The following is a 26,293-nucleotide window of genomic DNA, read 5'->3' as shown; positions in this document are numbered from 1 at the left end:
AATCTTTAAATCCATCAATCTTCAAACTGAACTTTTTAGGTTATGGCAAACAGCACTAAGGCTAACGGCCAGAGGGAAGGATGCCTTTGTGGAGGATTTTCTAAAGGAAACGTGCTCTCATATGTGTTATATAATGAAGGAAATCATTAAAACATACGGGCAGCCATATCAATCACCAGAATTTGAGTCAAATCGAACTGCCGGTGTTCCGCGCTCTCTTGCCACTCGGCTACTGGTTGGTACATTCTAAGGAAAATTAGTTCATATTACATACAGGGAAAACCCAATGTAAAGGTCAATATAACCCATTTGTTCACCAGGATTTAAACTCGCGTTGAACTACCGCAGCTCAACTGTCTTATCCGCTTGCTGTTGACAGGCACATTAGTCTTCAAAATATCTAGTCTTAGAAAAATATGTAGTCTATAAATATCTAGTCTTAGAAAAATAAGTAGTCTTCAAAATGTCTAAGAAAAATAAGTAGTTTTCAAAATATCTAGTCTTAGAAAAATAAGTAGTTTATAAATATTTTAACAAACATGTATGTACGTAAAAAAGCAAATTTAAAGTTAAAATAATGTGCAAACATATAAAAGATTTTTTAACTTTAAATTTGCTTTTTTACATATATACATGTTTGTTAAAATTTAAATTTCATTCCTTGCAGCAATGGCGCAAAGAATTAATTAAATTTGTATTTATTCAATTTAGTCTATAAATATCCTGTCTTAGAAAAATAAGTAGTCTTCAAAATATCTAATCTTAGAAAAATAAGTAGTCTATAAATATCTAGTCTTAGAATAATGTATTAAGCATTTTTAAAAGCTTATTTACAGAACTTCCTTAGGAATCATTTCATCTTCCGTGTCATCTAAAATAAAAGACAAGAACAGAAATAATAAATCAAAGACATCAATTGAATAGATAACTTTATTTAAAATGCTTAGAACAGTGGAAAACGTTCATTGTGTTTTTTTCCTCCTCCTAAACAACAGGAAAGTATAATTCACACAAATTCCAAGATATCAGTTTCGTCCGGAGAACGAAAGAATTGGAAAGTGGACATAAAAAATTGCTATATCTTTGGAAGCATGAATATAAAGTAAGAACATATCTGTGAAACATTTTAAGTGGTAGTTGATAAACCGCAACCGTCTACAAGTCCTATACAATATTTATACATTGATGGGTTGCGGAGGTTAAGAATTCCAAGTCAAGTTTCACAGCTGTGTTCTACATTCAAATTTCTTTCACACAGTTTTTTTTAAATCTTTTAATCTTTTTTACATACCATTTTCACAATATTCATATTTTTAAAGTCATTTTTTTCTTAGAAAAACAGTTCATTTGTGCACTAAAATAGCACGGAAGTATTCTTACGTCACATAACTTCCACGGAGTCTTCAAATCAAACACGGTTTCTTCTGAGCATTTTGTATTCAAGGCAGGAATGTAAAAGAGCAGCTCACAATTCTTTTCTTTTTCCTTTCGAAATATCCTAACATATTTAACTCTGAATAGTTGAAATTAGAAAACGTTGATAAAAAGGCAAAAAAATGCGTTAGTTAATTGTGGAAGTTTATTAGATGTTCATGTTATTTCCTTACATAAGCAGGGAAGGGGGGGGAGAAGATAAATAACATAGCAGTAGGCATGGAAATTCTTAATATTAAATTGAAAGTGGATATATTCAGAATTTCTTTATCTTTATTTTTTCTTTTTCTGAATTCTCTTGAATTCAGATTTGACAAAAAAAAAAAAAAAAAAAAAAAAAAAAAAAAAAAAAAATCACATACTCTGTATGTCTTTTGGTATTCATCGTAACGTACTCGGCAGTGCTTTCCAAAGAGTAGGTCGCGACCCCCAGTGGTCGGGAGACAGTTTTTTATGAGTTGTGAGAATGTTTCAAGTATTCTCTTGATAACAGTGTAATTATGTATGTTTGCATCAAATTACATATTTATAGTTACCATTTATTATCATATTAATAAACTTTTTATTATTAGCCCATAGGGCGTTAGCCCAGCAGGGCTATTAATTTCGTTTCGGAAATTTGTGGCGCTTCACTTTTCAAATTGTTGCCACCAAATATTATCACCGAGTATTATATTTAAAGAAATTGATGAAGAATATGCATAAATGTATGTATGTATGCATTATGATAAAATAACGGTACCTACAGAGATCCAATTTTGAATAACGTGATCCTGCACCCGAATATGGGTATCTGGAAGCTCAAATTTGGAATTTGTTTTATTATCTGTTTCATATTTTGTAAAGCATTTATGAGTTTTTGATTAAAAAGCTAAAAATTTCAAAGTGAGCAATGGCAACACTGCACGAAAAAAGAAACATTTTTGTCTCCAGTGTGCGAGACTGGGCATTGAAAATTCTAATATGTTCTTTTAAAATTATTTTGCGGTATTGTTGTTAAATTAAATTTTATGGTTTAAGTGCGAAGAACATGATATTTAATAAATAAAGCTAACACACAGATCGTTAAAAAAGTCCCTTTAAGCGTAATAAAAAATCTAAAAACTTTGAGATTTTTTTAAAATCTTTTTTTTATTTTTTATTACTTTTTGTAACCCTCCTCTGAATTTTCTTACTTAATCTGTAATGCAGTGCTTCTTAAAGAGTAGGTCTAAACATAAATTATTATTATATTATATATTTATAATTACTAATTGTTTGTTAATGATTACATACATTTATTTTTTATTGTTTAAATGTTACAATATTTTTATCTAAGACATATTAGACTTTTTAATTCTTTCTTATACAGCAAATTTATACAAAATTGCCATATATACAGTTCCGATTTATGGCAATTTGTACAAAATTGCCATAAATCGGAACTGTATATATGTGAATGAGTGAAGTGAGTTGCAATGAATCACAAACATGCGCATGGGAGTGGCAAGGATAAGTTTTGAAAAATATTGCTCTAATATATGTGTGTATGTACTGTGAATACGGCAAAGCACACTAGGGCTATCTGCCTAAGGGAAGGGATGCCTTTCGTGCAGGCCTTTCTAAGGGAAACTGGCTCGTATACACGTTACACATGGAGAAAACCATGCTCTAATATATGATTTATGCATTACTTTTGAATTTTTACAGAAAGCTTTCCATTTGTAATAATTTGTATTACTAATGTAATAATTAGGATTTTATCATAATACATTTCAGCATTTATTTTGGATTTTGAATGTTCTTTTACCATACTGACAATATTTCGTGTATGACATAAATGACAATATGTAATACATGAAAAATATATTAGCAATGTATCCCAAATTTACGTATCGTGTGCAAAAGATTTATGTCATTGTCAAATAATAAAATGTCATTGCTATATTGCAAAAATAATTTCGCTTTTAGTATTTTTTTTTACGAAATTCATATCGACAGATTAATTTGAAACACTGCTCCAAACTGTTAAACTAAATTAATCAAATGCTTTATTTTAACAAAATTAATTTTCATATTAATTCATCTGATGTTAAATTAAGTGAACAGTTGTAAATACACTCATGTCCATAAATTAAGGATAATTCGGAGTCACGCGCAAATCGAACTCTAAAAGAAATATATCACCTGTAAAATCACTACACACATCTTCAAGAATCATATGCAAATTTCAGGAAGTAACCAGACGACACCGATGGTACGTCACAATGACGAGAGTGTAAGAGAGTAATATATAAGGAATACAGGCAAAGAAGTAAAATTGTTCGCAGGCGCTTTATAAGCATTTCAGTGCAATAACCGAATAGTTATGACACAAAGGACGCATTTGGATAATTTTTTACGTGGTAGAATTATCGGCCGTCTAGAATGTGGGCGTACCCAACTGGAAGTATCACACGAACTTGGAATTGCCCAGCGTGTCATCTCCAGGCTTTGGCAACGATTCCAAGATGATGGTAATGTGAGAAGACGCCCCAGAGTTACAACGCCAAATGAGGACGGATATTTGGCAGTTACTGCCAAAAGAAACAGGCGGAGCACAGCCTCAGACCTGTCTCGTCAGCTCTCTTCAGCCACTGGTACGACAATTTCAAGGCAGACCGTGTACAGACGCTTAGGGCAGATTGGTCTATATTTTCGTAGACCCGTCAGATGCGTTCCACTTACTGCAACTCACTGTCGCCTGCGGTTAGCCTGGAGTAGAGAGCATGCATTGTGGACACCGCAACAGTGGGCTTGTGTGATGTTTTCCGACGAGTCTAGGTTTAGCCCGCATTCTGATTCTCGCCGGACTTTCATATGGAGAGCTCCAGGTACCCGTTACCGCCAAGAAAACATCATTGAACAACACCGTTACGGTGGTGCAGGAGTGCTCGTTTGGGGTGGAATTATTCTGGGTTCCAGAACTGACCTGCATATTCCATGAATTTGAACCATGACAAGCCAACTCTATCGGGACGTCATTCTGGAACAACATGTAAGATTGTTTAGGGGCGCCATGGGCGACAATTTGTGTTTATGTATGACAACGCCCGTCATCACCGTGCAAACATGGTAAGCGAATGCCTTCAATCGGAGGATATCACCCGTATGGACTGGCCAGCATTCTCACCGGATTTGAATCCAGTAGAGCACGTGTGGGACATGCTTGGCCGACGAGTTCCAGCCCGTCAACCTCCTCCTACATGTCTACCGGAACTTCGGAGAGCATTGCTTTTTGAGTGGTGTAATATCCCACAAGATCAGATGGATAATTTTATACTCAGCATGCCTAGGCGTTGTACGGACTGTATTGCATAGTCTGGGAGACATAAATGTATTAACAATCATATCAACCATGTGGTATTGTTTTTTTGCAAATAGGTTTTTTTTGTAATTTGCTCCAGGGAGAAAAATCGCTAATTTTTGTAATAATATCAAACATATAGCATCTTTTCTTGCTCTTTACCTTTTGTTTAATAAATAAGCTTTACAAATAAGTCAAATTTGTTTTGCTCTTCCTTTGCCTGATTTTGCATTATCCTTAATTTATGGACATGAGTGTAAAAATGAGAAATGACATGAAATGTTCATTCGAAATTATAGAAGATATAAATAACCATAAGCATGGAAATAATGAATATCAAGGCACCTGTGAATATCTAAAAGGTACTGTGCTTTGGAATAATTTTGTACATTTATGATATTTGCAAGCAAGACTATAATAAAAAATTTAAATTAATCAAATGCTATTGTTTTAACAAAATAAATTTTCATTTGAATTCTTCTGATGTTGAATTAAATAAACAGTTGAAACGAAAAGTGAGAAATTACGTAAAATATGAAAAAAAAAAAAAAAAAAAAAAAAAAAAACTCTGAAAGCTTTTAGGTTTTATATTAGGCCCAAAAGGGCGTCTTTTAAGTTTCACGCGTTACTTCTATTTATTAAATATCATGTTCTTTGCACTTCAACCACATAAAATTCAATTCAACAACAATATCACAAATTATTTAAAAAACTGCAAAACAGCATATCTTTAGAACTTCCGATACAAATTCTCGCGCGCTGGAGATAAAAATGCTTTTTTTTCGTACAGTGTTGCCATTGCTCGCTTTGAAATAGTTGAATCTGTTAATAAAATATTCCTTAAAGTTTTAAAAAATTTGAAATAGATAATAAAACAAATTCGAACTTCCAAGTGCCCATGTTCAGTTGGAGGACTACCTTATTCAAAATTTGATGGTTCTACGTACCGTTGTTTTTTCACAATGCGAGAACATTCATGCATTCATGCAGATTCTTCATTATTTAGTTTCTTTAAGTATAAGACATTGCGATAACATTTGTTGGCAACAGTTTGAAAATTGAATCAACGCAGAAAGTGAAACGAAGCAAAATACCGTTTTGAGACTAATAGCCCTTTGGGTCTAACGTCCCTTTGAGCTTAAAACCTAAAAAGCTGTGAGCTGTCAAAATACTTGAATATAATAAAAAATATTTGTTTACAAAAGAATCTTAAGAATTTTTTACCATTTATCATATTTTTACAATATTTATAACAAACCTACGTCATAATATCTATTATATTTCTTATATTTATATTTCTCACAAAATTCTTATATTTCATTCTTGTTTAAGATTGGAAATGTTTATGATCTTAAATATTTATACTTATTAAGAAGTATTTGTATTTCTTGCCTTATTTTGTATTTATTGTAAGGCTTTTATTAAAGCACTGTTACAGATCTGGTCTTTGTGTCGTGTATGTTATGTGGCTCACTTTATTTAAACCATTAACGCTTAAAAAATTTAATAAATGCATTATGAAAGACATAAAACTGATTACGTTTTTAGTTCGTTTCTTTTTTAATGCTAAAGATCTGTAATAAATTGCTAAATATAAATTTTATGCAGAATTCTTAACTTCTAGCTTTAAAATTTAAAAGCAAGAACAAGTGCTTTCAAAGCGTAAATGCCTTATGTTCAGGCAATTCAAAATAAAAGCTTTCCATCTTAAATTAAAGAAAAATGAATTTGGAAATGACTTTAAATCCTTTTTTTTTCTTTTAACATTTATAAAGACATAGGGGTATTTAACATTAAATTTAAATTTCAATTAATATAAAGAAAAAAATCTGAGTTGTTTTAATAAGGATTAAGTATGTGCAAGCGGAATAATTTTATACTACAGCTCTTTAATGTGCTCAGTTAAATAAAACTAAAAAAATAGTTATAGAATTCACTTTTCGTTCATTATTGAAAAACTTCTTTTTAAACTAATAAAGTCAATTTTCTTTTCAGGTAACTGCCAGTTCTAATTAAACAACTTAATTGCATTTCTTTTACCGTTCAGTTCTGACATTTGATCTGTTTACCCCATCAAGAACATCCAGGTCATTCGAGACACGAAAGCATGCAGTTTAAAGTAAAATAAAATTTCCCTTCATCTTAATGTAATATTACTCGGGGGTCTTAATTAAGCTTCTCTAACTCTTATGCATTTATTTCCCAGATTAATAAGAGCTTGAGATTAATTCTTAAATAGTTTACGATAGAAGCTCCTATAACAAACAAATAAAACTCTTTTACTGCTGCGATAAAAAGAATAGATTTATGACATCAAATGAAAAGCTAAGTTTAATGCCTTTAAAACACTACATTTTACCAAACCGAATTCAAACACAGAAAGCATATCCATTAAAAGTGCTCAGCAATCCATTAAAAACTATCAATCCGATGCTTGGATCTATATTCTAAAGTTAAAAATTTTTCCACCACTCCAAGTTCTTCAAAGACATGTCAGGGGGAGGTAAAGAAAACACGCTTTCGGTGAACATACAATAAGCGATCATACAGTTACGCATAAAAAGAGGGTAAGAATCAATATTTCCGCAACGAGCCCGGTAATTGAAAGGGTATGGGAAGCCCATTTTATTATTCTAGTTGCTCGACAGTTTGTAATAAGGTAAATGAGGTGTCCCTTTTCTCTTGTGTCGTCATATACCTCGCTATCTTTGGATAAAGAACAAATGGATACTCTTTTTTATTTCGCTGTTTCTAGATATTTGTTTTAAAAGAAGTTAAAAAAGAATTTGGATTTTTTTTTCGGCCAGAGGCATTGTTATCCAGAAGCGAATGTTTTGGATTTCTGTTGTATTTTTTAATTTTCTTGACAGGAAAACCATAAAAAATTCAAATAAATTAAAATTCCTAAATTGATTCATGACATTGTGTGGACTAAATTTTTTATGGAAGACAGAAATCTGTTGATAGATTAAATAGCACATGTTAATTCCTGGAAGGCATTTTCAAACGGTAAAGGAATGAACGAACAAATAAACATTTAAAGCAACAACATGGTGGGAACGGAAAGCTTTCAGATTTTATATTACTCCCAAAGGGACATTATTTTAACTTTTTGTGTGTTACTTTTATTTATTAAATATCACATTCTTCGCGCTTAAACCATAAAATTCAATTCAATAGCAATATCACAAAATAATTTTAAAAGAGCATGTTTTTAGAATTTCCGATACACAGTCTCGCGCACTGGAGATAATTTTTTTTTTCCGCACAGTGTTGCCATTAATCGCTTTGAAATTGGTGAGATTGTTAATAAAATATTCGTTAAAGTTTTACAAAATATGAAACAGGTAATAGAACACATTTCAAATTTGGGCTTACACATGCTCATATTCGAGTCGAGGACTACGTTATTCAAAATTTGATGTCTTTAGGCACCGTTGTTCTTTGACAGTGTGAGAAACATACATACATTTATGCAGATTCTTCATTATTTAATTTCTTTAAATATAATGCAGGGCTCTAATATTTGGTGGCAACAATCTGAAAAGGGAAATGCCGTTTATAGTGAACCAACGCAAAATGCCAAACAAAATTAATAGTTCTTCTGGACAAATTGATCCTTTGGGTCAAAAAGAAGAAAGGATCTCTTTTACTATCTTCCTGTAACAGGCAAATTGTGTCTTTGACTAGGTGATAGCAAAGAAGAAATTACAAGTATAATGAGCAGAATTCTTACTCTAATTGAATTTTAAGGCTAAGCAGTCAACAATATTTGAGGTAGATTCGTAAAATTAATTTTTAAAATAAAACTTTTTAACTCGTTTTAATCAAAACAAAATAGGATTTAGTTGAATTGTTTTTTGCTGACTTTGTAAAATTACAAGAATGAAACAGGTAACATTGGAGAAGAATTTACGTGGAATGTATTGATCTAAGAGTTTAATAATTGACTAAATAAAATACACATAAAACGAAATGTAAAATTTATGAGTGCTGTGTTAGATACCTTATGAAAAGACATTAGTGAGTGAAATTATTTAAATAAAAAAGAAGGCGAATGAGAACGTAAAGAGCGAACGAAGAAGAAAGAAGAAAAAAGAATTGAAATGCTGATGAATATGCATACAAATACGTTTAAAAAAGAAAAGCACTTTATGATTACAGACACAGGATGGAAGTGAATCGAAATATTTAGCAAAATTTGCTAGATCTGTGGCTTCTTTATTTTCGAACTCAGAACTTTATTTTCGAACTTCCGAATTTTTTTTCCAATTGGTTATAGGTGTAGTTTCGGATTGAAGGAAAGCGGCCCAATTTTTAAGATGCGTCATATATAAAATTCATACTTTTTATTAATATTTTGTAGTTATTTAGACTCGCAAAGAAGTTAAGATAGTAAGATAAAAGCCGAAATTTAAAATAATAACTTTAAAACGGTTAAGACAGAAAATTAAGATAAACAAATTATGACAGAATATAAAAAGAAATTAAAATAATATTCTATAAGACGATAAAATAGAAAAACACAGCTAGAAAGTTAAAATAATGAGAGGGGAAGTAGGACAAGATATAAAAACATAAGTTTATAATAATTATTAATTTGTATTTATTAAGAGAGCAATAATTCCTTGCTGTGAGTTTGCAGGGAATATTGAAATATTTTCGCCTGCCAACTTTCATCGAAGAAAACAAAGAAAGAAGGTGAATTCTTTACCGATCATTTTGAAGATTAAGATTTTTGTTTTGGCAGAGTATGATTAAAATTTAACTCTTCAATTTAATTTAATGATGAATAATCACTAGAAAAATGCATGATGGAAAGCAATAGAAAATATCAGCTATTATATCAAGTGATACATAATTACTATGAGATTAGCGTTATCAATGATTTATTAGCATTATATAATTGACAAGAGAAACATAAAAAATTCCGGTATCTCGCAGTTTTTCGAATAAATTGCTTCTAAAATAGCCTTGCAGGGATGAAAATAACTATGATTAAAAGTGAAATAAAACAACATATTACTTTTACAGAGATGTTATTACACAGCAAACATTATAATTGTCGAAAAGAATTTAATTACCTTAAAATGCCTTTTATCTGGCATTTTTATGCAAAATAATTGTTTCAATAGTACCATACTTTGCTGCAGATGATTTTCACTAATTACTCAGTATTCTAGTAATATGCATGAATCAGTATCTTGAGATTCCACTTTTAAATAATATTTGCTCGAACATGTAAACAATTTGCTTTTGCTTTTTATTATTTGATAGCTGTAACTACGGGTATTTATTTATTTATTAAATAACATATGTTACACATAGCGAAAAATGCTAATTTCTCCGAAACGAAATTTCCTTCTTTGTCAGGAAGTTTTAGAAATTAGATCAATTTCTGTCAGCATAATTTTAGCATATAATTACCAAGCAAAATTGAGTATTAGGTTCTGGTGGTTTTATTCATGCGAGAAATTTACGAACAGCAGTAACATAGAATCATTTTTGTCTTGTAGGATACAAGGGGTAATTTTTCAATGTCAATATATTTTAAAGAATGAATTTATACATTTTAAAAGTTGCCAAAATTCATACTTAAATTGGCGTTACTTTCATTGAAAAAAATCTGTATGTTTATTAGTAACGGATTTAAAGTTGACATGTTCTTTTATATCTACTATGACTGACACATTTAATTTAAGACCTTAAAGCTGCCATAATCAAACAGTACAGAACGGAGCCACATTTGGTTTTACATTTACAATTTTTGAGTAAATCGGATGTTTATGGTTCGCCTTTTCAAAGGAAGCGAATAGTTTACTTTAAGCACCGGTTTCTTACAGAATTGTGAGCTACTCATGCGGACTCTTTCAAGGCTCCAGAAGGGCACGGTTCCAGCGTTTAGTTCTTGACCATTTCCATGAGCTTGTTTTCTTCTCATCGTCAACACGGAGTGGTGAGTCCAGTCACGATGTCACCTCTGTCAGGTTCCAAACCGGACTGCATGTCAGTGTACCATCGGTTGTCTAAGGAAGAGAGGTCATTTTGCGCAGGTCACTTGAATACAGTCAGCTGCAAAATTAAAATTACACTTATCTGCAGAAAAATTACATAGTTAAATGAGGTTAAGCCTGGAGACCTATTGGTAATCGAGCTTGTACTGTTCTGTCATTTTAAAGTTTTGAATCAGGTTAAATAGTTAGAATATTAGGATCAAATGAGTTACTTGTAATATGCTCGAATTTAAAGTAGGCATGAAATAAATCAGTTTAAGATTCGAGTTAAGAATATTACCTTCTATACTTTTATGAAACTTCATAAAGTAATTATCAGAGAAGATACATTTTAAGAAATTTTATAGGACAGTTAACTTCTACAAAGCTAAAACACTTCTATGAATTAAATAATGACATATGAAGTAAGGAAGCTAGTGTTTAATATGTTCTAACTAATAATACAAATTTTAAAGGGAAAATATTTAGAAATATATTACTTTGGATGCATTTATGGGAGGCTTGAAACTATGTCTTTTTATATACAATTAGCAACTAATTTTCCATAATTTTCGTCGATTTATATCTGATTAAATTCTTATTGGTTTTCTGAAAGATATGCTTTCAATGTTTAATTAAATGACAAAATTAACATTTTACAATAGAACTCCAATTATCCAAATCCAAGATGTATAGAGCTTTGGTAATTGCCCTTTCTTCCAAGCGAAGTAAAATCTAGTATGCTTGTTTATAACAAATCTCTAATTTTTATTTGATTTAAATGCTAGGCATGTACATTGGAATATAATTTTGTTATTTGACATTAGTTGGATTTACTTAAGTTATTTAACAGTTAATTTTATTTTTAAGCAGTTTTCCTATTACTCTCGCTTTCAGTCTACGCTTTCTTGCCAGAATGTAAACACGTTAGCGCGCGTGTATTCTAATGAGGTAGAAAGAAGTTAGTAATAGGGGAACTGGAAAGTAGTCGTTTCTGCGCATGTCGACAACAACATGCTAAGGGCAGAAGTGGAAGCAAATCCATGTAAAAAATTCTTAACCAACGTTGGTCGACCATCCAAGAACATTTAAAGCAGAATGGAAAAATAAGCAAAACAGGTGTTTCAGTCTCCCATAATCTGTCCGAAGAGAATAAAGCCAACCGATCCATCACATGCAACGTATTGTTTAAACGGCACCATACAGAACCGGTTTTTGATCATTTGATTACTGGAGACGAAAATGGGTCCTATATGATAATCCAAAACGCAAAAGGCAGTTTTAATAGAAGTTACAAAGGGTTTACATCCCCAAAAGGCGCTTCTGTGTGTTTGGTGGAGTATTCGCGGAATGGTTCATTTTGAATTTCTGAAACCTGGACAAACTTTCTTTCTTTCAACCGACAGCGAGGCAGCCGGTCCACTGGGTAGTTAGCATATCGGCCAGGTAGCCCCGCTGACGGAAATAACTTGAACAAAAGACACACTTATAAATACATATTGTGCTCAAGACGACTGCTGGGGGCAGTGCAAACAAATGCTGGACGAAGACGATAGTGCATGATGGAAGAAGGGTGCATTGCGGGCGTGAAGAACAATTCCAGTTACATATTAACAGAGTAATGGATAGGTGGTTACAAATACTAAAAGTAATAAGAAGTAAAATATTAGAAAGTAAAACAATACATAAAATAAAAAAAGGCAAAACAGTGGAAACAATACATAAAATAAGGCAAAATACATAGTTCAAGGTTCATAATTCAAGGTTTACAGTTCAAGGAGATAAATATATACAGGGAATAAGAAAAGCCGAATAAGCTAACTTAAGATAGAATTAGTTCACTACAGATGCAGAGCATACAGGGGCTGTTCTGGTGACGAGGATGGTGGCTGAGAATTACTCCAGCCTGTCTGAGATTTTGCGTGCAATGTTTATGCAATCGCATATGCGTTTCAATGCATTGGGATTTTTTGAAGTAGCTTCAGCCTATGCATGGATGTGGTTTGCTACTGGTTGCCTAAGATGATATTTGGCGGTCTCTCTGCAAGCGAACAGATAGTGGTCCGGATCTCCTACCATCCCGCATGAGTAATGCTCGTTTTCGCGTCGTCTGAAGCGATGCAGGTAAGTCATGAAGGGACCATGTCCTGTTAGATACTGAGTGAAGTGAGACGAGCCAGATTTTAGAAGCCGGCAGACTTTTGGAAAAAATCTGTAAACTCTTCTGCCGGTGGTTTCTGTCTCCCACAGATGTTGCCAACGTTTGGCCTGGACAAACTGTTAATGCAGATCTTTATTGTGAACAATAGGATCGAGTGAACCGATCTTTAATCGAAAAATATCCGGCGATTGTCAATAGAAAAGGCATCATTCTGCAACACTACAATGCAAGACGGACTCTGGAAAAAATGAATGAATTGGGATGGGGGTGCCATACTCGCCCGATATCGTACACTCGGATTTCCATTTATTCTGATCCCTACAACATTTTCTTAGTGCCAAAAAATTTGAAAATTTGAATGATGTCCAAAATGCCTTCTTGATATATTTTACTCAAAAACCGATTGATTTATATCGGTTCGGAGATTGATAATCTGCGTACTAGATGGCAAAAGGTTGTTGATAACGAGGGTGATTACATTATTGATTAAAAATAAAAACGTGTTAAAAATTTATTTGTGTGAATTTAATGTAAGAAAGCGACATTTTTTCCCGTTCCCCCTGTTATTTTACAATAGATCTCCAATTATCCGAATCGAAGATGTCTAGAACTCCAGCAATATGGTAATTGCTCTTTCTTCCAGAAGTAAAATCTAGCATGCTTGTTTATAACAAATTTCTAATTTTTTATTTGATTTAAATGATACAAAGGAAAATGTACAGTGCATCTCTTTTTAATAAGCTTTAGATTAATATGTAAAGCATGTAGATTGGGATATAATTTTGTTATTTTACACTATCGGGATTTACTTAATGGAAGGTGAAATTTAGCAAGAGAGAGAAAGGGGGAGAGCGTGTTCTACTTGCCTGAAGGCCACGTTGTTATTTTTGATTTACTCGCGATTAGATTTCTGTGGCGTAATTGCTTCTAGCCGTTACACTTATTTACGCCGACTTTTACGAGTCACAGCCTGCCCACATGTTAAGTAACCTATGAAAAGTCGTTAGGCTAACTTAATTCTATTCTGTTTTAAGTTACTTGTCACCTTTTGAATTAAGCCCAAAAGTGTTGGCTTTTGTAAACAAGAGTCGGTGCGCATATTTCACAAGTGCACATCAGCATAGCCACTGAGGGAGGGGTTTCGAAAGCGGATCAATGAGCTTCTATAGCTCTTGTAACGCTAAATCTTCGAGCCTGTGAGCGTATTTTGTTTACGTTTTAATTTGTATTTGTTTCGCAGTTATAAATGCATGGCGTAATAGTAGAAAATCTCGTAGTGCTTTCGTTTCATGAGTTTAATTAATCGCTGACATTTCACTTTCACGATTTTTATCACGCAATCGCTGACATTTCTTCGCGATTTTTATCACGCATTAATATTTGGATTGATGTTCACGGCGTATTATCGCTCTTTACATCGAGAAAATGACTCAAGCTACAATTAGCCTCGAATATTATGCATTTACTAACATTTGTGGATTAAGAAAATTCAAGTGTATAATTTTTTTGGACTGGAAGTGTTACAATGAATGTAGTGTTTTCTTATTTCAGTGCTTGCATTCTTTAAAATTTTAAAGTGTAAGTTTCAGAATACATATTATGTATGATCTGATTATATCCAATATTAACAGTAAAAGTTAATATGTGAATAAATTAAATATATTCTTTATGAATAAGAAAAACTCATTCAATTTGATGAGTATTTCTTGTGTAGACAGTACATGTAAGAGCGAGCAGTTATTAAATGTGAAATTTAACACACTAAAATGTATACGAATCCAAATTAGTAAAGTTCACTTTGAATACAATTCTGCATTGGTTATTAGAACATCTTTTTCATATAGACTGCAATAAGAAGTCCTGACTTCTATTTACATATTTAATTGGTATAAATATTTTCTCATGTGCATAGTTTTATGTAAAGATAGCATTTGGGCTCAGATGTTTATCACATATTTTTTCCTTCATCTTATTTACCACTTATTAAATAATATTTCACATGGCTATTTTTGCGGAGTAGCCAACATTTGTTTGTATTTATTTCAAATTCTTTCAACCAGGTAATGAAATCTTCACAATTGCTTATACTATTTGATCTAATTTCGCAATGAAAAGTTTCAGAAGAAATCGACGATGTTTTAATTATTTTGTACAGAAAACTAACTGCATGGCAGAATATTTCCAACCATTTTCTTAAATGTTATAGCATGCGAAAGGTCATGTGACATGACAGAAATATTACTGGATGCCCGTTGGTCCATCCTAGAAACCACTTCCTCGGTGGCTACACAGATGTGCACTTGTGAAATATGCAGTCGGTGCCATCTGTGAATATATTGAGTTAATAAAGGGTCATTTACATCCTTTCTCTGGACTTTGTCGTACTTAAGGACTTAAAGATAATTCCACAGTCTGTTGACGTCTTGTTAGTTTATACTTGCCAAGAGTACAAGACGTCATAACATCAACACAAATATCTCCTTTGTTTAGTTATAGTTAGAAAGAAATAAGATATGTGTTTTGGTTTATATAATAAATTTCTTTTTTTTCTTTAATTTTAGCGAGAAAGAATACAAGAATTTTGAAGTTAATATATATTAAAAATAATTTCATGGTTTTATTTTAAATGAACCAAAGAAAGATCTGATGTTCAAAAAACCAGAAAGATATTTTATGGTTTAATTCCGATGATTGTTTTACGAAAATAAAAGTATTTTAAACAACACTTTTTTTGTTGAAATAAAATATGGTGAAGAAAAATTTCCGTCTCATGAAATGTAGTATTTACTTCCTTGGCTTACATATAAACGGCCAAACCAGCTGTCTGGATGGGCAATGATCCTACTTAGACTGGATAATTGGAGTTCTAGTGCTCTTAGGCACAAAATTAAAGCACCACAAAATCACTGTACACAAGTAAAAACATTTGTAAGTGAAAAATATATATTTAATGAAAGTGCGTTACGTGTTATGCGAAACAAAAACTAATTATGAACAAAGACATAAAAATTTGATTTTTCTTTTCATCGGATCACAGACACATAACAGTACATAATGCCCACTGATATTTAGTATGATTCATTTGGTTGATCTGCGCCTTAAGCAGCATAAAATTATTTTCACGTTGTACTATCATTATGCTTTCAGAATCTAAATAAAAATATATTCGTTAGAGTTTTCATAAATCAGCAAATGAATATATAATATTTTATCATGGAACAACCTAATATGATACTTAAGCTCATATCTGAGATTTCTGATATGAAAAAAATAAGTATCATCATTTTATGGAATATAATTTATGTAGATTACATAAGATTGTATGATAAGTTCAAAAACAAGGAAACGCAGTGTTACATTAAGGGGATATTTCTAATCAGAGATTGAAATTTACAAGTTTGTTTTAAGATAGCATAAAATTAATGACTAATATTAAAAATGTCTTGCAACATAAATATACACATAGCAGAAAATATTTCAAGTTGATTTCTGCGGATGAGTGAGTGATACGAGATTTTTCACTCAAAATATAGAATTTACTTTCTACAAAATATGAACGCTAGCCGCCATCTTCTCTTGTTTTATTCAGTTTGTAAAATATCATTCTAATTATTATTTTTTTTCTCTGAGAAAGTGAAAATAAGAAAGCAAATTAAACTTATGCAGTATCTACGTATGCATACAAAGATTGATATTACAGTTGGAGATTTATTGTGCTATAAGAAAGGGTGTTTGCGAGATTTTTTGTGCTATAAAAACTACATCTATCTAACTGAAGTATTTAGATTAAAGTTCCAAGAAAAACTAATTGAAAACTGCGTGTCTTACACTTTATACAGATGTTCAGCTAGTTCAAGTTCTGGAAATATAAGTTGCAAATTATAAAAAATCTGATGTGTACACCACATGACTTCCTTGTACGGAATATTAAATTATAAGCATTTTTTTTTCTTGCATTTCATTTAAACTTATTGGATTTAACTAAATCTACTTCGCCGAAAGCACATAAACCACAATAGAATAAATGCATTCTTTAAAATTCACTCTAGTATTTGAGTACTATAGCGACACTCTGGCGCTAGATTCACTTAACATTATTATATTTCGTTCATATTATAACTCAGAATGCACAAAATTTATATCATTTAAAGAATAGAATTATCTAATCGTTGCCACATGTTCTATTCAAATACTATAATAAAGCTAGAACGATGTATAAAAGAAATTAAGCAAACAAAACAAAAAGGAAACATTTTTTCACAGACGATTGAGTATTTCTCATTCGATTAATTCAGTTCTGACTTCGCGACAAGGCAAAAATACATAAAAACTCAAAATATCTATATTAGAATTTACGAAGTAAATCTTAAACACTTATTTCCTCGAAAAAATTCCAGAAAGGATTAAGCATGATTTAATTCGCACTAATAAATGAAGGCGTTAGCTTTGTTGTTGCGAAGTTTCTCTAGATTGGCAACAAATCCACTACTCTGCTGCTTCAAATGTGAACAAGCAATGGCCGCCATTAAGAAAAATACTAGGCTTAGCGGCACTTAAACAGTTTTAAAATTGTTTATAATTCTAAAAATATTGCATACAGATTTACTAAAGGCATAAAAACCTTAACCGGAAGATAAGAACAATATAATTCAATCATTTTTAAAGTAAAAAATGTACAATTTACAAACATGTAAGAGTAAAGAAACTGAGATCATTTTGAGCCGGGTAACAGAGTGGATATATATATAAATATATTTACATACGTTTGGTGCAGCCGATTGCAACCAAAATGTTATATATACATGTTATAGCAGTCTATATACTCGTACAAAATTTCGACGTTCTGAGGCTACTCGTTTTTGAGTTATGCGAGATACGTACGTACATACGTTCGTACAGACGCCACAAAAGATTCTCTTCAGAATTCATTTTAAAGTAGTTTTATAATTTTTTTTGGAGAAAAAGAGTATTTTGTTCTGTCCTTACATACATATATCACGCAAAAACATCCTTAAATTGCATTCGATAGCGGTCAAAATGGATATTTTCGTTGAAATATGCTGTCTGAAACTTTTCGCGATTACAATGCTTCCTTTTTACTTCGTACAAGGAAGTAAAAATTGACTTGTAGAAGATAAAACTAAGTTAGTAATATTCTAATCCAATATAGAATAACTATGATGACCTAGCGGTTATTAATTTATTCAGAGATGATTTAGATTATTGTGTGTTAAAAATTAAAATAAAATTAATCCAGAAAACAATTACAGTTTCATTTGTGATTGCAGAAGCTTGGCAAAATATGAGTAAATTCGACTTGCAGTGGAAAAGAAGAAATAAGTTAAACCATTTGAACCAAAAAAGTCAAAGTAACATTAATCATGCTAATTGCTTCGTAGTTGACATCATCATTAGATGACATCTAATAATGATACAGTGAATTAATGTAAAATAGTATAAAGTTAATAACCTACTATATACGTTCACGCCACCGTGTCTAATATTTCTAATACAGAGTAATCACAGTAAAGCAACTGGATCGATAGATTATGTATATAATTAATGTAAATTTAAATTAATTAAATTTGAAACAAGTCCAATTGAAAGAAGATATTTAATCAATGATTTTTATTGTATTAATCTTTAATTTTGCAAAGAGAATAAAGTAAAGCCCAAGGTACAGGGTTTGAGAGTCGATGAGGTTTTAATTGCTTAATATTAACTTTAAGCTCTCACATTAACATTAAATTTGCTAGCTGCTAATCCTGCAGTATCACATAGAAATGTGAATGTGCAAAGCCACTACAGCGTTCTAGCGATAAGGATTAAGGATTTATAAGTTTGAAAGTCTAAACATCACGGATGTGATGTTATATTAACGTTAAAAACCAAGGTTCTGGACTTATTAAATTCTAAGTATACGAGCTACAATACATATTCGGTATTTTAAACTTAAAGTATAGGCAAAATAGTTATAATATTGAACGAATATTCAAAGTTATAATTTTGAAATTGTAGGTGTAACATTTTATTTTAGCTATTGAATTATTAATAAGTTACTGCAAACGATCTAAAGGTGAAGACAGATAACAAGGTTTTAGCATCTACTTAAGTAAAAATCGTTTTGCAGGATTCTTTGAATATTCGATTTATGCTACATAAAGATGCACATGAATTGCTAACACTTAAGGAACTAATATTTTTAATGTAGTGGAAATCTAAATTTTAATACACTTATTCACTCTGAGAAATAATTAATGGTTCTCAGTGTACAGAGATTTAATGTCTTAACATAGATTTAATATTCAGTCACAAGTAAATGTGAAATGTCTATACACGCTCATCAGTACGAAAAATAAATTTTTAATTTAAATGTTTGCAAAAGTAGCTTTTATGTTAAAACGTGAAGTAAAATTACACTTTCCTTCATAATATTGCTTTTCAAGGTAGACAGAAGCTAAAAAATACTTCAATAAAACAAACTTTGGAAAATTGAAAAAGTATGCTTGTGACTTAAAATACACTCTATTGACTTACAAGTATTACATTAAAAAACTCCAAAATTTATTATTAAAACTGCCATAATATATTTTTAATAACTTATCAACCACTAACGATGATATTTATACAAACGAAGATAATTTGTGAAAATGTTCATTTGTTGACTTCGCTGTAATATGAGTACAGTTCTTAGATTTTATTCATAGTTATTGAAAGTTTTAAAGCTAATTATTACTTTACCTTAAACATGCTTAATTTTGGGAAACAGAATTGAAGATGAAATTATTTTCAAAAATCGGAAATACGGGTCAAATTCATCTAAAATAAACCTACTTTCTGTAGAAAATAATTGGCTTAAAAGTCTCCGTTACGGGCTTTTATTATACAAAAATATCTGCTGTGAATATTAAATTATACGCCTTTTTTCTTGCATTTCACTTAAACTTATTGGATTGAATTAAATCTACTTCGCCGACAACGCATAAACCACAATAGAATATATGCATTCTTTAAAATTCACTCTTTTTGTTTACCATATCGACACTCTGGCGCTAGGTTCACTTAACAGTATTATAGTTCACTTAACAGTATTATAGTATTATAGTTCGTTCATATTATAACTCAGAATGCAAAACATTTATATCATTTAAATAATTATCTAATCGTTGCCACTTTTTCTATTCAAATACTATAATAATACTGTAATAAAGCTAGAACGATGTATAAAAGACATTAAGCAAACAAAACAAAAAGGAAACAGTTTTTCACAGACGACTGAGTATTTCTCATTCAATTAATTCAGATCTCACTTCGCGACAAGGCAAAAATACATAAAAACTCAAAATATCTGTATTAAAAATTACGAATTAAATCTTAAACACTTATTTCTTCGAAAACATTTCAGACAGGATTAAGCATGATTTAATTCGCAATAATAAATGAAGGCGTTATCTTTTTTGTTGCATAGCTAAGTTTCTCTAGATTGGCAACAAATGCACTATCCTGCTGTTTCAAATGTAAACAAGCAATGGCCGCCATCAAACAAAATATTAGGCTTAGCGGCACTTAAACAACTTTAAAATTGTTGATAATTCTAAACATATTGCATACAGATTTACTAAAGGAACAAAAACCTTAACCGGAAGATAAGAGCAATATAATTCAATCCTTTTTAAAGCAAAAAATGTACAATTTACAAACATATAAGAGTAAAGAAACTGAGATCACTGAGCCGGGTAACAGAGTGGATATATAAATATACTTATATACGTTTGGTGCGGCCGATTGCAACCAAAATACGAGGTGCACATCTACATGTTATAGATTTTGAAATAATAAATGCTGTCGGATCAGCGAGTCATGATTAGACAGCATCTGCCAAGTGGAAACAAATACCGTAAGGCTTATTATAGTTAAGGGCGGCAGTCCACTTGAGCAGCGTTCAGCAGTCCTATATACAAAATTTCAACGTTCTGAGGCTACTCGATTTTGAGTTATGCGAGATACGTACGTACGTACGTAGGTTCGTACAGACGCCACGAAAAATTCTCTTCAGAATTCATTTTAAAAAAGTTTTATAATTTTTTTGAGGAAGAAAGCGTTTTCTTCTGTCCTTACGTACAGATATCACGCAAAAACATCGTTAAATTGCATCCGATAGCGGTCAAAATGGATATTTTCGTTGAAATATGCTGCCTGAAACTTTTTGCGATTACAATACTTCCTTTTTACTTCGTACAAGGAAGTAAAAAAGGGAATCGATGAATTAAAACAAATTTCATAACACGTAAGATCTTTAAAATAATTTACGAGCTGAAATAATATAAAAGCCGCTCCCAAACGTATTAAAATATATTAAAGGAATCGTATCTTGAAAGAAGCAAGATATAAAAGCATTTTAAAAAATCGTCGTCAGGGAAAAATTAAAAAGGCCAGGGAAATAAAGAAGAAACAGCAAACTGCTTTTCTCTTACTCCAAAAATCAGAGTTATAAAATTTCTACTATTCATTTAATTGAAAGGAAGGGAAATTTAAAACAAAACTTCATATTTGCTTATTTCCATGCAAGGAATTTATTAGTAAGATTTCTCAGTTGAGGAACGAATTAAAAGCAACAGACATTTTGCCAAAAGTATAGTTGAGAAGTCAAAATGCTGCTGAAGAAAATTCTGAGAATGAGAATATTTTGCCAAAGAGAAAAAGCCCTTGTTTGATAATGATTAGTACTTATGATGAAGAAAACATTATGTAGTGTTAATATCTGATATTTCTAATCAATTATTAATTTAACGAGCATATTTCCCGTAACTACAAGATGAAAATAATCTCTCTCTATATTTTTAGCTCTTGGAATCTACCAAATTTATTGTATTAATTTTTGCTATTATATAGCGAAGAATCAATACAAAATGAAGTACTTTTAGAACCTAATGAACCGTGTTATATAGAAGTTACTTGTGTAATTGGTCATATATCTAAATCGTGTTGCAATGAAAATACTTTTTTTATTTCTCCATAGCAACAAGTTTGTTAACAAAATATTTGCTATATGAATTGTTTTGTTGTTGTTTACTAATATCAGTATTATATTTTTTATATTCCTCAAAGACCTCCGAATGAAAGTAAAGGAAAGAAATGAAATAATAATTATGAACATACCAAAATTATCGCAGGTGGGTTGAAGGCCAAAATCTCCTAGCAAAGGAAGTAAAAGTTTTCTATTGCCTTATTTCATCAAATGGGATTACTCCAAAGCTAGATCAAAAGTGCAGACAATGATATCATTTTGTTTCTTGTTCTTAGTATATTAAGTTTTCGATCTCTCTCTCTCTCTATATATATATATACCTTTTTGTCTCCCTAAATATGATATAGAGATATTATGTTTATAAACTTGATATGGCTAAATTGTTAAGCTAGCAAAATAGGATGTAAAAAGAACATGCTGCAAATATTAAAGATAAAATAAAATAAAATAGAGGACTATATTAATAAGAGAATTATAATAAATTTCATAAACTTCCAAAAAACGTATTTCAGATTTATGTTTTTACTTCCTTGTTTTAAGTAAAGGAAGTATTGTAACCGCAAAAATTTTCCGGCATCATTTTTCAACGAAAATATCCATTCTGACCGCTATCGAATACATTTGAACAATGTTTTTGCGTGACATCTGTACGTAAAGACAGAATATAGGACTCTATATCCCAAAACTGGTTACAAAAAGGCTTTAAAATGGATTCAAAAGAGAATTTTTTCGTGACGTCTATACGTATGTATACGTATATACGTACGTCTATACGTATGTATATATGTATGTATCTCGCGTAACGCAAAAACGAGTAGCCTCAGAGAGTTGAAATTTTGTGCATAGGACTGCTATAAGATATAGTTCTGCACCTCCCTTTTCGGTTGCAATCAGCTGCACCACAAGTATATATATAAAACAGAGGGGTGTTGCTCGGCACTGTGAGCTCAATTTTTTAATTCTTATATGTTGGTAAATTGTGCATAGTTTGCTTTCAACATGATTGAATTATGTTGTTCTTATCTTCCGGTTAAGGTTTTTTTATGCCTTTAGATAAGCTGCACGTTACAGTTGAATTATCAACAATTTAAAAGGTGTTTAAGTACGGCTAAGCCTAATTTATTTACCATAGCAGCCATATTTATTTACATTTGAAACTTAGCAGAATAGTGAATTCATTTTCTGCACCTTTAACGTCTTTCTGCCGAGTGGTACCAAAAGTAAACTTTCAGTTTGTGCACCGAAAAATTTGCCTTCTTACCCGCTGGCCGAGTTGCTTATTTTTGCTTAGAAACTCTTAATTTGAATTGTCAAATTTGTTTTTTTTTATCGTTTTAACTGCATTTCTTTTACATTTTTTTATATTTTTAACTTTTAATAAAGATATTTTGAGGTTTTATGTATTTTTCCCTTGTCGGGAAGTGAGAACTGAATTAATTGAATGAGAAATATATTTCTAATGAAATTCGAGAAAATAAGTTTAAATGAAATGCAGCAAAAAATGCGTATAATTTAATATTCCTTACAAGGAAGTCATACGTTGCTCACATCAGCTTTTTTTTACACACGGGAATTCAGAAGCAATTTACATACATGAAACTATAAATTTTAGAATGCCATTTTGTTAGTAAATATGGCTCACAAATGTTTTTGACAGAAGCTGGTAATTTGTATTTATGTTACATCGTTAGTATTTCTGAGTTCGTTACTTAATATGTTTTCCATATTAAAATATCTTTTCATTTAATTTTTATCAGAAATATTTTTTTTCGCTATTAGAAAACTGAAGTATATTATGACTGAATAAGTTTTAAAAATCGAACGATATCAGTTATTTTTGTCTAGTCCTTCATAAAGAGAGGATATTTTAGTATGAAAGTAAAAAAAAAGCTAAGAGTCTCATTGATCAGTCTCTCAAATCTAGTACCTTTTTGATGGCTACGAATGAAAACGAGATAAAAAGAGAATAAAAAATATAACTTATCAGATCCTGTTTAAGCAAGAATATTGATAGAATACTTTAGGTAGTTCAAAAAAATATATGGTAGAGATAATACCAGTGGTTGAATTTTAGAAATCAATGGTTAGTCTTTTATGACAATAAAGAATTTTCCAATGAAGACTATGATTTTGTGAAAGCAATCGTAAACTAATGGATATTTCACTAATTTATTATTCTTTTATGCAATAAAGATCAGTTATTTATGAATATTCTAAGTATATTATATTTAGTACTAAGCTTTGCAATAAAAATTGTAATAAAGACTAGTTTCATAAAAGAAAATGAAATGGTAGCAAATGAAATAATAACTCTCTTTTTTTTTACGGATAGAAATTTTCGCTGCCAGTATTAGTAATTTTCATACCGCACAGAAATGTTATTTAAGTGACTTGAAAAAGTATTTTTCAGTCAGATTGCCTAATATTAGAATGAAAGAGAAATAACTTTCGCTCTTCAAAGCCTCATATTTAGGAGTTAGAAGCTGTTGTGAGCCCCTGATCTAAAATAATGAGCCAAATTAGCAACAAAATTGGAAATATTCATCTTAATTATTAAATACACAATACGCATGCTAATGCAAATCATTGCGGTTCATTAAATGGAAATGTTTATATACCAACTTAAAAGCAGTTTAATGCAGATAAAAGCGCAAATGGGAAAGCGCAAATGTTGCCCAAATGGGAAAGTGGTTAGTGAGTCTGACTGCCGTACCGAAGAGCCCGGGTTTGAATTACTCAAAAGGCACGTATGTAATTTATCTTCATACAACAACAACGCTAGTTCACCTATAAGGTGCCTATATAATAAAGAGAGCACCGCTTTATAGGCCTTAGCCAATACGCCGTTTATAGGCCTAGTGGCCAAAGCCTATAAACGGCTAGAGCCCGCCATTGGAATGAAAACAAACAGCTCAAAATCATTATTCAAATATCTGCTGGAATAAAATAAAATTTATTACACTTACATAAAGATGCATAAGAAGCAGATTGGAACTAGTCCTCTATGTTCTCTTCCATGACAATGCGAGACCGTTTGCGGCTTGGGAGGCCAGGAACACCATCCAGCGACTGGCCCAGGAGACACTACCCCATTCACCATACTCCCCAGACCTCACATCAACAGACTATCATCTTTTCTATTACCTGAACAACCATAATCGTGGGAAATCCTTCAACAACCAGCCAGACATCGAAAAGGCTGCCACGGAATTCTTTGCGTCCAAGATTCCTGAGTTTAACCGCGATGGCATCGCACATCTAGCCACTCGTTGGTAAAAGACACTGGATGCCAATGGTGATTACTTTGAGGATTAGCGGTGACTGGTATTTGTTTATGACTTTTTCTTTCTGACTGTCCAAAACGGCAAGAACGTTTTCTGTTACCTTGTAAATACGGACTGTTCCCAGCTTACACTCTCTGAACTTTTATAACAAGTATATCAATGACAATAAATCGTGACATTTTTGGTGGCATGTATTTTAAATTACAGATGCTCAAAATGACCTCCATAGGCAGCAATATATTTTGTCTGAAACTGTGTAGAACATATCAACAGATGCAGATACAGATTGAAACATGGAGAACAGGATTATTTACTGAAAGAAAACATCATCCCCCTATGTTAACTATCTTTATAAGTACAAACTATTATCCAGGCATTGTGGTGAACTGATTATGCAGCTGCACAAAGCTTCTCTGGAACCAGGGATTTGATCTTGTTAATTAATTTGTTTCTTAACTGTTTTGTTCTTAAGTCATGTTTGAAGAAACCTGACATGTTTGGTTGAGGTTGCTTGTGTTGTAAGTTGGTAAAAAGTTGATATTTGAAGCAGCAGTATCTTGGAACACCCTTTTTCCACATTGTTCCGCCAGGGATATATTTCCCTCAGATATGTAAGTGAAGAAAGGATCGTGACTCCTTAGGAAGTAATTAACGTATGGCTTTGAGATGTGCCCCGTGTCTTAGATCTTGGGAAACGTTTAGCAAAGTGTTCTGCTTTGCACAGTGTCGTCCTACCAGTCTTGCAGTCTGGAGTGTTTCTTTTCTGTGACAAAGTGTTTTAAGGAGGATTTTGACTATGGAATTTCAACATGCAATGCATTGGCACTATTTATGTGTACTTTTGCTACTACGTCTGCAGTTTCGTTTTCGAAGTTGCTGGCGTGAGCTTTGGACCATTTTAAGTGTTTGGGTTATTGTATATTGATATGACATTGCAGATTCATGTCTTGAATGATGTTGGATGTATGGCTAATAGTATTTAGAGCCTTGAAGATTGGCTATTTGTATCGATAACAATATTTCTTTGATTATTGTTAAGACTGCAAGTGCACTGCTTGACTTCGCATC

At 31.6% G+C, this 26,293-nt stretch overlaps 2 protein-coding genes across 2 annotated transcripts in view; one reads left to right on the top strand and one right to left on the bottom strand.

The window, feature by feature from the left end:
• LOC146995008 (uncharacterized) overlaps positions 1 to 26,293 on the top strand; it is a 216,132-nt gene that overhangs the window by 47,778 nt on the left and 142,061 nt on the right. The gene's annotated exons all lie outside the window — the stretch shown is intronic.
• LOC118181785 (uncharacterized) overlaps positions 913 to 26,293 on the bottom strand; it is a 99,094-nt gene continuing 73,713 nt past the window's right edge. Inside the window, exon 6 of the mRNA XM_085825134.1 lies at positions 913 to 10,785. Coding sequence (XP_085681260.1) covers positions 10,703 to 10,785 — 83 coding nt within the window. The 3' untranslated portion in view covers positions 913 to 10,702. The remainder of the gene's footprint in view (positions 10,786 to 26,293) is intronic.

Source organism: Stegodyphus dumicola, chromosome 10, assembly GCF_044657685.1.
Source record: "Stegodyphus dumicola isolate Sdum_Otavi_A_Nest chromosome 10, ASM4465768v1".
Classification (NCBI taxonomy): domain Eukaryota; kingdom Metazoa; phylum Arthropoda; class Arachnida; order Araneae; family Eresidae; genus Stegodyphus; species Stegodyphus dumicola.
This window is presented reverse-complemented; position numbering and strand designations above follow the sequence as displayed.